We start from the raw sequence: 13,762 nt of genomic DNA, 5'->3' as shown, positions 1-13,762 counted from the left end.
CAGAAAGGTAGGGTATTTCTGTTTATTTTTTAACAGATTTTGAAGTTAAAATATGTTTGAATTAAAAAAAAATAGTTCATACAGACTTAATAGCTTGTCCCCTTTCACAGGTAATGCCTGTCTCATATTAGACTGGAAATGGTTATAGATAATAAAACAAATGCTCAGGATGTCAAGATCTTCCCCTAACTTACAACTTAAGGGAGTAATGGCTCTTATATGGTGGGAATATTACATGTTTTTTTTATAAGATTTTTTAAAAACTTTCACATAAGTCAATTATGTTTTACACTTGTATCACAAACTCGAATCAAATCTTCAAATGGAAGGAACAGCATTTTATTATATATTCTCAAAATATTAATTGACCTCTTCATTGAAGTCTATGAACATACAAAATAAATAAATTCTTCTCTCTTTTCTTTTTTTTTGTAGATATAAATGAATGTTTGGAAGATGTAGGTGTTTGTCAACATAACTGTACAAATACTGTAGGAAGTTTTCACTGTAAATGTCCATTAGGATACAAAGTAGCAAGGGATGGAAGGAAGTGTACAGGTAAGTCCAGTAGGAAGTTTTCACTGTAAATGTCCACTAGGATATAAAGTAGCCAGGGATGGAAGAAAATGTACAGGTAAGTCCAGTAGGAAGTTTTCACTGTAAATGTCCACTAGGATATAAAGTAGCCAGGGATGGAAGAAAGTGTACAGGTAGGTCTATAAGGAAGTTTTCATTGTAAATGTCCATTACGATATAAAGTAGCCAGGGATGGAAGGAAGTGTACAGGTAGGTCCAGTAGGAAGTTTTCACTGTAAATGTCCATTAGGATATAAAGTAGCCAGGGATGGAAGGAAGTGTACAGGTAAGTCCAGTAGGAAGTTTTCACTGTAAATGTCCATTAGGATATAAAGTAGCCAGGGATGGAAGGAAGTGTACAGGTAGGTCCAGTAGGAAGTTTTCACTGTAAATTTCCATTAGGATATAAAGTAGCAAGGGATGGAAGGAAGTGTACAGGTAATTCCAGTAGGAAGTTTTCACTGTAAATGTTCATTAGGATATAAAGTAGCCAGGGATGGAAGAAAATGTACAGGTAAGTCTAGTAGGAAGTTTTCACTGTAAATGTCCACTAGGATATAAAGTAGCCAGGGATGGAAGGAAGTGTACAGGTAAGTCCAGTAGGAAGTTTTCATTGTAAATGTCCACTAGGATATAAAGTAGCCAGGGATGGAAGGAAATGTACAGGTAAGTCCAGTAGGAAGTTTTCACTGTAAATGTCCATTAGGATATAAAGTAGCCAGGGATGGAAGGAAGTGTACAGGTAGGTCCAGTAGGAAGTTTTCACTGTAAATGTCCACTACGATATAAAGTAGCAAGGGATGGAAGAAAATGTACAGGTAAGTCTAGTAGGAAGTTTTCACTGTAAATGTCCACTAGGATATAAAGTAGCCAGGGATGGAAGGAAGTGTACAGGTAAGTCCAGTAGGAAGTTTTCATTATAAATGTCCACTATGATATAAAGTAGCCAGGGATGGAAGGAAGTGTACAGGTAAGTCCAGTAGGAAGTTTTCATTGTAAATGTCCATTAGGATATAAAGTAGCAAGGGATGGAAGGAAGTGTACAGGTAAGTCCAGTAGGAAGTTTTCACTGTAAATGTTCATTAGGATATAAAGTAGCCAGGGATGGAAGAATATGTACAGGTAAGTCCAGTAGGAAGTTTTCACTGTAAATGTCCACTAGGATATAAAGTAGCCAGGGATGGAAGGAAGTGTACAGGTAGGTCCAGTAGGAAGTTTTCACTGTAAATGTCCACTACGATATAAAGTAGCAAGGGATGGAAGAAAATGTACAGGTAAGTCTAGTAGGAAGTTTTCACTGTAAATGTCCACTAGGATATAAAGTAGCCAGGGATAGAAGGAAGTGTACAGGTAGGTCCAGTAGGAAGTTTTCATTGTAAATGTCCACTAGGATATAAAGAAGCAAGAGATGGTAGAAAGTGTACAGGTAAATCCAGTAAGAAGTTTTCATTGTAAAGGTCCACTAGGATATAAAGTAGCCAGGGATAGAAGGAAGTGTACAGGTAAGTCCAGTAGGAAGTTTTAATTGTAAATGTCCACTAGGATATAAAGTAGCCAGGGATGGCAGAAAGTTTACCGGTAAGGTTAACGTAACTGTACCAATACTGTAGGAAGTTTTCACTGTAAATGTCCACTAGGATATAAAGTAGCTAAGGATGAAAGAAAGTGTACAGGTAAGTCTAGTAGGAAGTTTTCACTGTAAATGTCCACTAGGATATAAAGTAGCCAGGGATGGAAGAAAATGTACAGGTAAGTCCAGTAGGAAGTTTTCATTATAAATGTCCACAGGATATAAAGTAGCCAGGGATGGAAGAAAGTGTACAGGTAAGTCCAGTAGGAAGTTTTCATTATAAATGTCCATTAGGATATAAAGTAGCTAGGGATGGAAGAAAGTGTACAGGTTAGTCCAGTAGGAAGTTTTCACTGTAAATGTCCATTAGGATATATAGTAGCCAGGGATGGAAGGAAGTGTACAGGTAAGTCTAGTAGGAAGTTTTCACTGTAAATGTCCACTAGGATATAAAGTAGCTAGGGATGGAAGAAAGTGTACAGGTAAGTCCAGTAGGAAGTTTTCATTATAAATGTCCACAGGATATAAAGAAGCCAGGGATGGAAGAAAGTGTACAGGTAAGTCCAGTAGGAAGTTTTCACTGTAAATGTCCACTAGGATATAAAGTAGCTAGGGATGGAAGAAAGTGTACAGGTAAGTCCAGTAGGAAGTATTCACTGTAAATGTCCACTAGGATATAAAGTAGCTAGGGATGGAAGAAAGTGTACAGGTAAGTCCAGTAGGAAGTTTTCACTGTAAATGTCCACTAGGATATAAAGTAGCTAGGGATGGAAGAAAGTGTACAGGTAAGTCCAGTAGGAAGTTTTCATTATAAATGTCCACAGGATATAAAGTAGCCAGGGATGGAAGAAAGTGTACAGGTAAGTCCAGTAGGAAGCTTTCACTGTAAATGTTCACTAGGATATAAAGTAGCTAGGGATGGAAGAAAGTGTACAGGTAAGTCCAGTAGGAAGTTTTCACTGTAAATGTCCACTAGGATATAAAGTAGCCAGGGATGGAAGAAAATGTACAGGTAAGTCCAGTAGGAAGTTTTCACTGTAAATGTCCACTAGGATATAAAGTAGCCAGGGATGGAAGGAAGTGTACAGGTAAGTCCAGTAGGAAGTTTTCACTGTAAATGTCCACTAGGATATAAAGTAGCCAGGGATGGAAGAAAATGTACAGGTAAGTCCAGTAGGAAGTTTTCACTGTAAATGTCCACTAGGATATAAAGTAGCTAGGGATGGAAGAAAATGTACAGGTAAGTCCAGTAGGAAGTTTTCACTGTAAATGTCCATTAGGATATAAAGAAGCCAGGGATGGAAGAAAGTGTACAGGTAAGTCCAGTAGGAAGTTTTCACTGTAAATGTCCACTAGGATATAAAGTAGCCAGGGATGGAAGAAAATGTACAGGTAAATCCAGTAAGAAGTTTTCATTATAAATGTGCACAAGGATATAAAGTAGCCTGGGATGGAAGAAAGTGTACAGGTAAGTCCAGTAGGAAGTTTTAATTGTAAAGGTCCACTAGGATATAAAGTAGCCAGGGATAGAAGGAAGTGTACAGGTAAGTCCAGTAGGAAGTTTTAATTGTAAATGTCCACTAGGATATAAAGTAGCCAGGGATGGCAGAAAGTTTACCGGTAAGGTTAACATAACTGTACCAATACTGTAGGAAGTTTTCACTGTAAATGTCCACTAGGATATAAAGTAGCTAAGGATGGAAGAAAGTGTACAGGTAAGTCTAGTAGGAAGTTTTCACTGTAAATGTCCACTAGGATATAAAGTAGCCAGGGATGGAAGAAAATGTACAGGTAAGTCCAGTAGGAAGTTTTCATTATAAATGTCCACAGGATATAAAGTAGCCAGGGATGGAAGAAAGTGTACAGGTAAGTCCAGTAGGAAGTTTTCATTATAAATTTCCATTAGAATATAAAGTAGCTAGGGATGGAAGAAAGTGTACAGGTTAGTCCAGTAGGAAGTTTTCACTGTAAATGTCCATTAGGATATAAAGTAGCCAGGGATGGAAGGAAGTGTACAGGTAAGTCTAGTAGGAAATTTTCACTGTAAATGTCCACTAGGATATAAAGTAGCTAGGGATGGAAGAAAGTGTACAGGTAAGTCCAGTAGGAAGTTTTCATTATAAATGTCCACAGGATATAAAGAAGCCAGGGATGGAAGAAAGTGTACAGGTAAGTCCAGTAGGAAGTTTTCACTGTAAATGTCCACTAGGATATAAAGTAGCTAGGGATGGAAGAAAGTGTACAGGTAAGTCCAGTAGGAAGCTTTCACTGTAAATGTTCACTAGGATATAAAGTAGCTAGGGATGGAAGAAAGTGTACAGGTAAGTCCAGTAGGAAGTTTTCACTGTAAATGTCCACTAGGATATAAAGTAGCCAGGGATGGAAGAAAATGTACAGGTAAGTCCAGTAGGAAGTTTTCACTGTAAATGTCCACTAGGATATAAAGTAGCCAGGGATGGAAGGAAGTGTACAGGTAAGTCCAGTAGGAAGTTTTCACTGTAAATGTCCACTAGGATATAAAGTAGCCAGGGATGGAAGAAAATGTACAGGTAAGTCCAGTAGGAAGTTTTCACTGTAAATGTCCACTAGGATATAAAGTAGCTAGGGATGGAAGAAAATGTACAGGTAAGTCCAGTAGGAAGTTTTCACTGTAAATGTCCATTAGGATATAAAGAAGCCAGGGATGGAAGAAAGTGTACAGGTAAGTCCAGTAGGAAGTTTTCACTGTAAATGTCCACTAGGATATAAAGTAGCCAGGGATGGAAGAAAATGTACAGGTAAATCCAGTAAGAAGTTTTCATTATAAATGTGCACAAGGATATAAAGTAGCCTGGGATGGAAGAAAGTGTACAGGTAAGTCCAGTAGGAAGTTTTAATTGTAAAGGTCCACTAGGATATAAAGTAGCCAGGGATAGAAGGAAGTGTACAGGTAAGTCCAGTAGGAAGTTTTAATTGTAAATGTCCACTAGGATATAAAGTAGCCAGGGATGGCAGAAAGTTTACCGGTAAGGTTAACATAACTGTACCAATACTGTAGGAAGTTTTCACTGTAAATGTCCACTAGGATATAAAGTAGCTAAGGATGGAAGAAAGTGTACAGGTAAGTCTAGTAGGAAGTTTTCACTGTAAATGTCCACTAGGATATAAAGTAGCCAGGGATGGAAGAAAATGTACAGGTAAGTCCAGTAGGAAGTTTTCATTATAAATGTCCACAGGATATAAAGTAGCCAGGGATGGAAGAAAGTGTACAGGTAAGTCCAGTAGGAAGTTTTCATTATAAATTTCCATTAGAATATAAAGTAGCTAGGGATGGAAGAAAGTGTACAGGTTAGTCCAGTAGGAAGTTTTCACTGTAAATGTCCATTAGGATATAAAGTAGCCAGGGATGGAAGGAAGTGTACAGGTAAGTCTAGTAGGAAATTTTCACTGTAAATGTCCACTAGGATATAAAGTAGCTAGGGATGGAAGAAAGTGTACAGGTAAGTCCAGTAGGAAGTTTTCATTATAAATGTCCACAGGATATAAAGAAGCCAGGGATGGAAGAAAGTGTACAGGTAAGTCCAGTAGGAAGTTTTCACTGTAAATGTCCACTAGGATATAAAGTAGCTAGGGATGGAAGAAAGTGTACAGGTAAGTCCAGTAGGAAGTATTCACTGTAAATGTCCACTAGGATATAAAGTAGCTAGGGATGCAAGAAAGTGTACAGGTAAGTCCAGTAGGAAGTTTTCATTATAAATGTCCACAGGATAAAAGTAGCCAGGGATGGAAGAAAGTGTACAGGTAAGTCCATTAGGAAGTTTTCACTGTAAATGTCCACTAGGATATTAAGTAGCTAGGGATGGAAGAAAGTGTACAGGTAAGTCCAGTAGGAAGTTTTCACTGTAAATGTCCACTAGGATATAAAGTAGCTAGGGATGGAAGAAAGTGTACAGGTAAGTCCAGTAGGAAGTTTTCACTAAATGTCCACTAGGATATAAAGTAGTCAGGAATAGAAGGAAGTGTACAGGTAAGTCCAGTAGGAAGTTTTCATTATAAATGTCCACAGGATATAAAGTAGCCAGGGATGGAAGAAAGTGTACAGGTAAGTCCAGTAGGAAGTTTTCACTGTAAATGTCCACTAGGATATAAAGTAGCCAGGGATAGAAGGAAGTGTACAGGTAAGTCCAGTAGGAAGTTTTCACTGTAAATGTCCACTAGGATATAAAGTAGCTAGGGATGGAAGAAAGTGTACAGGTAAGTCCAGTAGGAAGTTTTCACTGTAAATGTCCATTAGGATATAAAGTAGCAAGGGATGGAAGAAAGTGTACAGGTAAGTCCAGTAGGAAGTTTTCACTGTAAATGTCCACTAGGATATAAAGTAGCTAGGGATGGAAGAAAGTGTACAGGTTAGTCCAGTAGGAAGTTTTCACTGTAAATGTCCATTAGGATATAAAGTAGCCAGGGATGGAAGAAAGTGTACAGGTAAGTCCAGTAGGAAGTTTTCACTGAAATGTCCACTAGGATATCAAGTAGCCAGGGATAGAAGGAAGTGTACAGGTTAGTCCAGTAGGAAGTTTTCATTATCAATGTCCACTAGGATATAAAGTAGCTAGGGATGGAAGAAAGTGTACAGGTAAGTCCAGTAGGAAGTTTTCATTATAAATGTCCATTAGGATATAAAGTAGCCAGGGATGGAAGAAAATGTACAGGTAAGTCCAGTAGGAAGTTTTCACTGTAAATGTCCACTAGGATATAAAGTAGCCAGGGATGGAAGGAAGTGTACAGGTAAGTCCAGTAGGAAGTTTTCACTGTAAATGTCCACTAGGATATAAAGTAGCCAGGGATGGAAGAAAGTGTACAGGTAAGTCCAGTAGGAAGTTTTCACTGTAAATGTCCACTAGGATATAAAGTAGCTAGGGATGGAAGAAAGTGTACAGGTAAGTCCAGTAGGAAGTTTTCATTATAAATGTCCATTAGGATATAAAGTAGCCAGGGATGGAAGAAAGTGTACAGGTAAGTTCAGTAGGAAGATTTCACTGTAAATGTCCACTAGGATATAAAGTAGCTAGGGATGGAAGAAAGTGTACAGGTAAGTCCAGTAGGAAGTTTTTACTGTAAATGTCCACTAGGATATAAAGTAGCCAGGGATGGAAGAAAGTGTACAGGTAAGTCCAGTAGAAAGTTTTCATTATAAATGTCCACAGGATATAAAGTAGCAAGAGATAGCAGAAAATGTACAGGTAAGCTAATGTTGGAACTGTATGTAAACATCAAGCACTGTGTCCTTAGATATCTTTTGGTGTATATATGTCATTATGTTATATTACCCATTTTCTCTCAACAATTCTTTTTTGCATCATTAACTCAGCATAGGTCAGGTTAATTGTTCCCCGGTATTGTAAGTGTTTTCACATGTAAAATTCCTGCCAGATTTTTATGAAACTTTCATCATAAGTTTATATAAGCAATAACTGGGAAAAGTTTGAAACTGATCTATGGTTTGTAAAAGAGTAATACATCTTGGAAGCGTTGATTATATGGAAAATTGCATTGTAAGCAATATCATGTAAACAATTCTTGCCATAGGTTTACATCAGCAATGTCTTTGACTCTTTTGAAAATAAGTGCTGATCATATATATTTTTGATGAGTTATGCCCCTTAGAAATATTAATTATATCAGACATTACATTGTATTTTCTTTGAAGCCTTCACCTCTCTAAGATATTTATAAAAAAAAAGTTTTTTTTTAGTTATTGCCCTTTTGAATTTGACAGATAAAATATGTGCAACAAGGGGGACATTGGAACTCAGTTCTTTTATTAAAATAGTTATGCTCCTTACAATTACTAGTTATATCGTAAATTGCATTGCGTTTTGTCACAAGCCTTCATTTCTGTAAGATTTACTGTTTAAAAAAATTAAATAACAAAAGTAGATTTTTAAAGAAAAATATTGTCCTTGGAAAGACAAAATATGTGCAACACGAGTGACATTGGAACTTCTTTTTTATACTTTGAAATAGGTCAGAACTTGGGAATTATGTGAAGTAAGTTCTGAATTCATTATCTTTTTACATAATTCATAAACAGCTGCAGGCTAGACATTTTAATGTCCCATTACTCATATTCTACAAGTAAGAACTGGAACTGCAATAAAAATATGAATGGAAGTCGGTAGACTAGTAGATATATATAGTGCATCTGATGACATGATAAAAATAGAACTTAATGATAGGCTCCTTGAAGGTTTACATGCAGTTTAATAATTAAAAGTGCAATGGCATGGCTTTATCTTCTTATCTTTTGGTCAATTGAATAAAAAAGAGTTGGAAATTCGTGTTATAAAAGTTATTGGTTATAAAGATTGCTTCTCTCATCAGCTTCACAGTTTATGTTAATCTTTCCATAAAAATGGCTCAACAGAAATGAACTTGACTTGCACATATTCTTCTACAGGACATGAAATTGCGCAGCTGCTAAAGATTTTCACATACTGAAACATGAATTTTTCTTGTATATAATGTATTTTGTGATGATGTGAAATTACTTTTAAGGAGGCTTGAGGGTACAAAAAATTCAACCAAAAATTGAACATTTTTATTTTCATTACAAATTTTATTTATTACACTATTAGTTATTACTTTTTTGATGTGGTACAAAAATCAACCAATAAAATCTATTTGTTTTGGCCTCAGATGACTTATAAAAAGCTCCAAATTATCTCCCTTTGGTGAAAAAAATGCCACTTTTTGCCTGAAAATTGAAATGTCTTTTCAACTCATCAGTGACCTATATTTTTTTATTATTATTTTAAAATAAGCTGTACTTATACTAAGCTCTTGTAAAATTTAAGCGATTTCTGTAAATTAGTTCTTACTTACATTTTTTCTCTTGCATGCTTCTTTCGATGGCAGATTGTGAGCTTAAATGAATGGTGACCCCATATTTTTATTTTATGATACCCCACGCAACGAGTTGCAGAGGGTATAATGTTTTTGACCTGTCCGTCTGTCCTTCAGTCCTGTTTCTTGTCATCGCAACTCCTCTCAAACCACACAACAGAATTTCACGAAACCTTTTTAGATAATAAGGACATACTATGTAGTTGTGCATATCGACAGGAAATTATGATTCAATTTTTTTTCTAGGAGCTGCGCCCCTTTGAACTTATTTACTTTAATGTACTACTGCAACAGTTTGTCATCCCATTTCCTCTCAAACCACACAACAGAATTTCATGAAACCTTTTCAGATAATAAGGACATACTGCATAGATGTGCATATCGACAGGAAATTATGATTCAATTTTTTTTCCAGGAGTTACAACCTATTGAACTTATTTGCTTCAATGTACTACTGCAACAGTTTGTCATTGCAACTCCTCTGAAACTACACAACAGAATTTCATGAAACCTTTTAAGATAATAAGGACATACTATGTAGTTGTGCATATCGACAGGAAATTACGATTCAATTTTTTTTCTAGGAGTTACACCCCTTTGAACTTATTTGCTTCAATGTACTTCTGCAACATTTTGTCATCACAACTTCTCTGAAACCACACAAAAGAATTTCATGAAATCCTATATTTAAAAGAAAATATTGATTTATACCAGCGAGCCCCCTTAATAGGGGGTACCAATTCGTGTAGTTTCTGTGGATGACTTTTTAAGATTATCCATGAATTTAATGAATAAAATGCTATTGTCCAAACCAAGACATAGAAAGATCCCCATTTAGGTTTGACGACATGGATACAAGCATATAATCTATAGAAAACATTGAAACATATATCAGCAATTGCTCTAAGAACTATATATACAACTTCAACCAGGATTTGACCCATTTAAACTGTACCACTTTTAAAATTTTTCATTAAAAAAAATGGTTTTGATCGATGAAAGTCAGACTTTCAGTAATGACATCTGTTGCTATCACTAAAATATCACTAGATTAAATACTAAAACATATACAAGTGCCATTCTATAAAGAATTATCAGAAATATTATATGAATTATCATATTTTAAGCTTAAATTAGTCAGATAATTTACGAAAGCAATTATGTTATGAAAAAAATGATGAATGTAGTCAGTGATAAGAAAAGGAACAAGTATATGAAAATAAACACTTCATTTAGGTCTTTTGTGGATAGTTGTCTCATTGGCAATCATACCACATCTTCTTTTTGATACCTTATGTTCTAACTGTCCCATAAATCATTAAAACACATTTGATTTTTTCAAGAATTTTCTTTTCTGATGGCTTTAAATTCTTCACTTTACTTTCTTTTAGAAACTTAGATCAACATATTTTAGAACCCATGAACCTCGAAAATTGATACCCACCATCATAATAAAAGAACATTTACAGGTCAATACTGTTTCTTATATTATTATAATCCTATTTATTTTTTTGAGTTTCATATATACTTTTATTATAGATATTAATGAATGTATTGAACAGAACATACAATGTGGAGATGAGAGAATGTGTTTTAATCAGAGAGGAGATTTTTCATGCATAGATACTCCTTGTCCTAGGACTTACAGAAGAGATCCTTTAACCAAGTAAGTTTGTATCAAAATCAGTGAAGTTGGAATTAGGTTACTTTCAAATGATTAGGGCTACCTCTGGGTGTGGAATTTTCTCGCTGTATTGAAGACCCATTGGTAGCTTTTGGCTGTTTTCTGCTCTTTGGTCAGGTGTCTCTGACATATTCCCCATTTCCATTCTCCATTTTATTCTTGATTAATATCATCAAATATTCAATTACCAATTTGTAAATTTTTCCTTAATATTGAAATGTTGTTGATACTTAAATTTCTGTTTTAAAGATGAAAAATAATGAAAGTGAGGCCAATTTTCTTTTTTACAGTATAATTATTCATTGTGGTATTCTTGGTAAAAAGTATGACAAAGCATCTAGATAGGCGTAACATTATCACATCATAAATTGTAAATCGTCAATTTTTGAAGTCTCTTACTACCATGCATGTAAGAAACAGATTGTAATAAAGTTGGTATAAGTTATTAGAGAAATTTTTATACCGTATAATAGGCTATAAAAGGCCTTAACATGATAAATTTGAAACAATTCAAACAAGAAAACTAGCAGACTAATTTATAACAAAAGAATTTACAAAAAACAAATATGACAGTCATGAACCAACAACAAACAATGGACTACAGGCTCCTGACTTGGATTAGGCGCCTAAAGATTTTTGCAGAATTAGATAAGTTTGTTAGCACTCAACCCTAACTCTAACATGGGAAAGCACAACATAAGAACAAACTATAAAAATTAGTTGCAATTGCTTAACTCTAATGATAAGTGCAAAATTAAAACAATATTAATATACACAAAGCACAGATATAAGAGTACTTTCAGTTGATGAGAGGTAGTACAAAGTCAATTACGACTATCATGCTCTCCAAGATTAAAATATCAACCAGTACACATCCAACAGATTTAGTGTAAAGTGGTCATAATTTTAATGGATATGCAATTTTGCATAAAATTCTGTTTGCAATGAATGAGTTGGGATTGATTTTAGAGGTTTATGGTACCAACAGTAACCGCCTTAGTTCATAAGTAGAATTTTAAGTATAGTAGGGAAATATATGTCCAATGAATTTCTTAATATTGTATGGGAATATTATATAAGTACAGTATCATTAAACTAATTTTATATTACAGTCATTGTGTGTTAGAGTGTGTGGATTCAACCATACCTTGTCCACCGTATGCCAAGTTTGCAGATGTTATAGAATTTCGTACATTGGCACTACCAAGTGGGTTTTTATCTCATCAGGACCTGATAAGACTTACAGCATATGATCATCAAAATGTTAAACTATTTTCAAACTTTACAATCATTGAAAACGATCCAAAAATAGATTTCCATTTACGACCAGATGGAGGGAGTGGGATTGTATTTACTTTACAACCGTTGGTTGAAAGGACAACCTATAAGATAAAAGTGAGTGCCAGGTCTCATGATGACAATAGAAACTCATTAAGATATCAGACAACCTTTATTATACACATATCTGTGTCAGCTTATCCATATTAAGTATTTGTAACAGTTAATATGAGGGTTATAAAAAGTTTATGTGTACAAAAACAACTTTAGAAAGTCTGTAATGTAACTGTATGTTTAACAATTATACAAGCAAGTAAGTATTAACAGGATAATAAAGCAGACACTCAATACTGGTAGATGGAAAGATTCTGCATTTGCAATGATACTATACTTCGGGGAAACATTGCATCTTTTTTGATGCTCATAATAAAAGTTGTGATATTCTCAATTGTAATAAAACTACATTTATATATATACTGACTTTGCTGTTTACAAGTTCTTTGTTTCGTATAACACACAAGAAAGAGGATTATAGAACCTGTTTTGGTGGATTGAGAAAAATTAAGGCAATAGTAGTTTACAAATGTTCACAGATGTCTGGGCCTTTTAAGCTCACCTGATACAAAGGTGCAATGTTCTTCTAATGTGGTTTTGGTTATTTGTTGTCTCCTGTTGACTTTTAGAAACATCTTCTCTGAAATTACCAGACCAATTGCAACCAGACTTGGACAAATTTGTCCTATAAGTGTCTAGATACCATTAAATGTGTGTTGCAGCCATCAAACTATGGCAACCAAAACCAGAGAAAAAAATAGGGATTATATGCAATTATTGTCTAATATTGTATATACTTTTATTTAGGAACTGAGGAAAATATTAATCTGGCATGGATAAAAATGTCCAGAAATGCCAGGTGTTGTTGAATACCTATTTTATCAAAACTATCTACTTGCCCATAACATAATATAATACATTTTGGCTATTATGTTAATACCTAGGAAATGTAGAGAGAAACTTTGAAAGCTTGAAAGATCAACATGACAAAGTTGTATGAAAAAGATCACATACCTAAAATTGCCAGACAACTTCTTGCATCATCTTATCGGTTTCATTAAAATTTTTCTCACCTTTCTTGAAAAGCCATGGAAGCATTTGCCATCACTTGGCATATTAAAGAATCAGTCTGTCCAGATCTACCATGTTTTTTCTATTATCACCAAAACTATTATATGACTCCTCAAGGACCTGCTTTCTTTTGCAATGGTTCATGTGTCGACCTATTATCCCAAAAACTTGAATGGATAACAGAAAGAAAATGGCATAAATGATCAGCAATAAAAAATCTACAACAATGCCAATATGACAAATATCATTTGATAAACACTTTAGGAATTATGAGTAATGAAGATGTTTTATTAATAAAGTGTTCTTATAAAAAAGATGATGTGGTTAGATTAACTGTGAGACAATTTTTCACAAAAGACCAAATGACACAGAAATTAACAACTATAGGTCACCTTGCAGCCTTCAACAATGATCAGAGCCAATACCACATAGTCAGATCTTGTTAAATGTCCCATCAAAAAGTATATTAAGGTCAAAACTGTAACCAGATTGATGATTAGCATTCCAAGAACTATTAAAATGTGACTCCTTTGGGAGTAATAGACCTTAACTGACAACTTTGATTATTTTATGTGAATTGTTTACTTTTTCCTTTGTAATAAAATAATAAATTTCAAACAAACTCCAAGTGAAAGGGAGAAAAAGGG

General features: G+C 34.7%; 1 protein-coding gene across 6 annotated transcripts in view; it reads left to right on the top strand.

The window, feature by feature from the left end:
- Nucleotides 1-12,466, top strand: part of LOC139513072 (hemicentin-1-like) — a 103,021-nt gene extending 90,555 nt beyond the window's left edge. For 5 of the 6 annotated variants that reach the window (XR_011662382.1, XM_071301218.1, XM_071301216.1 and 2 more), the window contains 3 exons: nt 436-558; nt 10,568-10,694; nt 11,825-12,466. Coding sequence is in view for 4 of the 6 variants with exons in the window: in XM_071301218.1 (XP_071157319.1) it covers nt 436-558; nt 10,568-10,694; nt 11,825-12,200 (626 nt within the window). In the remaining 2 variants the exon portion in view is untranslated. Of the gene's footprint in view, nt 1-435; nt 559-10,567; nt 10,695-11,824 lie in introns of those variants that run through there. The other variant, XR_011662383.1, reaches the window with a different exon arrangement.
- The last annotated feature ends 1,296 nt before the right edge of the window (nt 12,467-13,762 follow it).

The sequence above is a fragment of the Mytilus edulis genome, chromosome 2, assembly GCF_963676685.1.
Source record: "Mytilus edulis chromosome 2, xbMytEdul2.2, whole genome shotgun sequence".
Classification (NCBI taxonomy): domain Eukaryota; kingdom Metazoa; phylum Mollusca; class Bivalvia; order Mytilida; family Mytilidae; genus Mytilus; species Mytilus edulis.
This window is presented reverse-complemented; position numbering and strand designations above follow the sequence as displayed.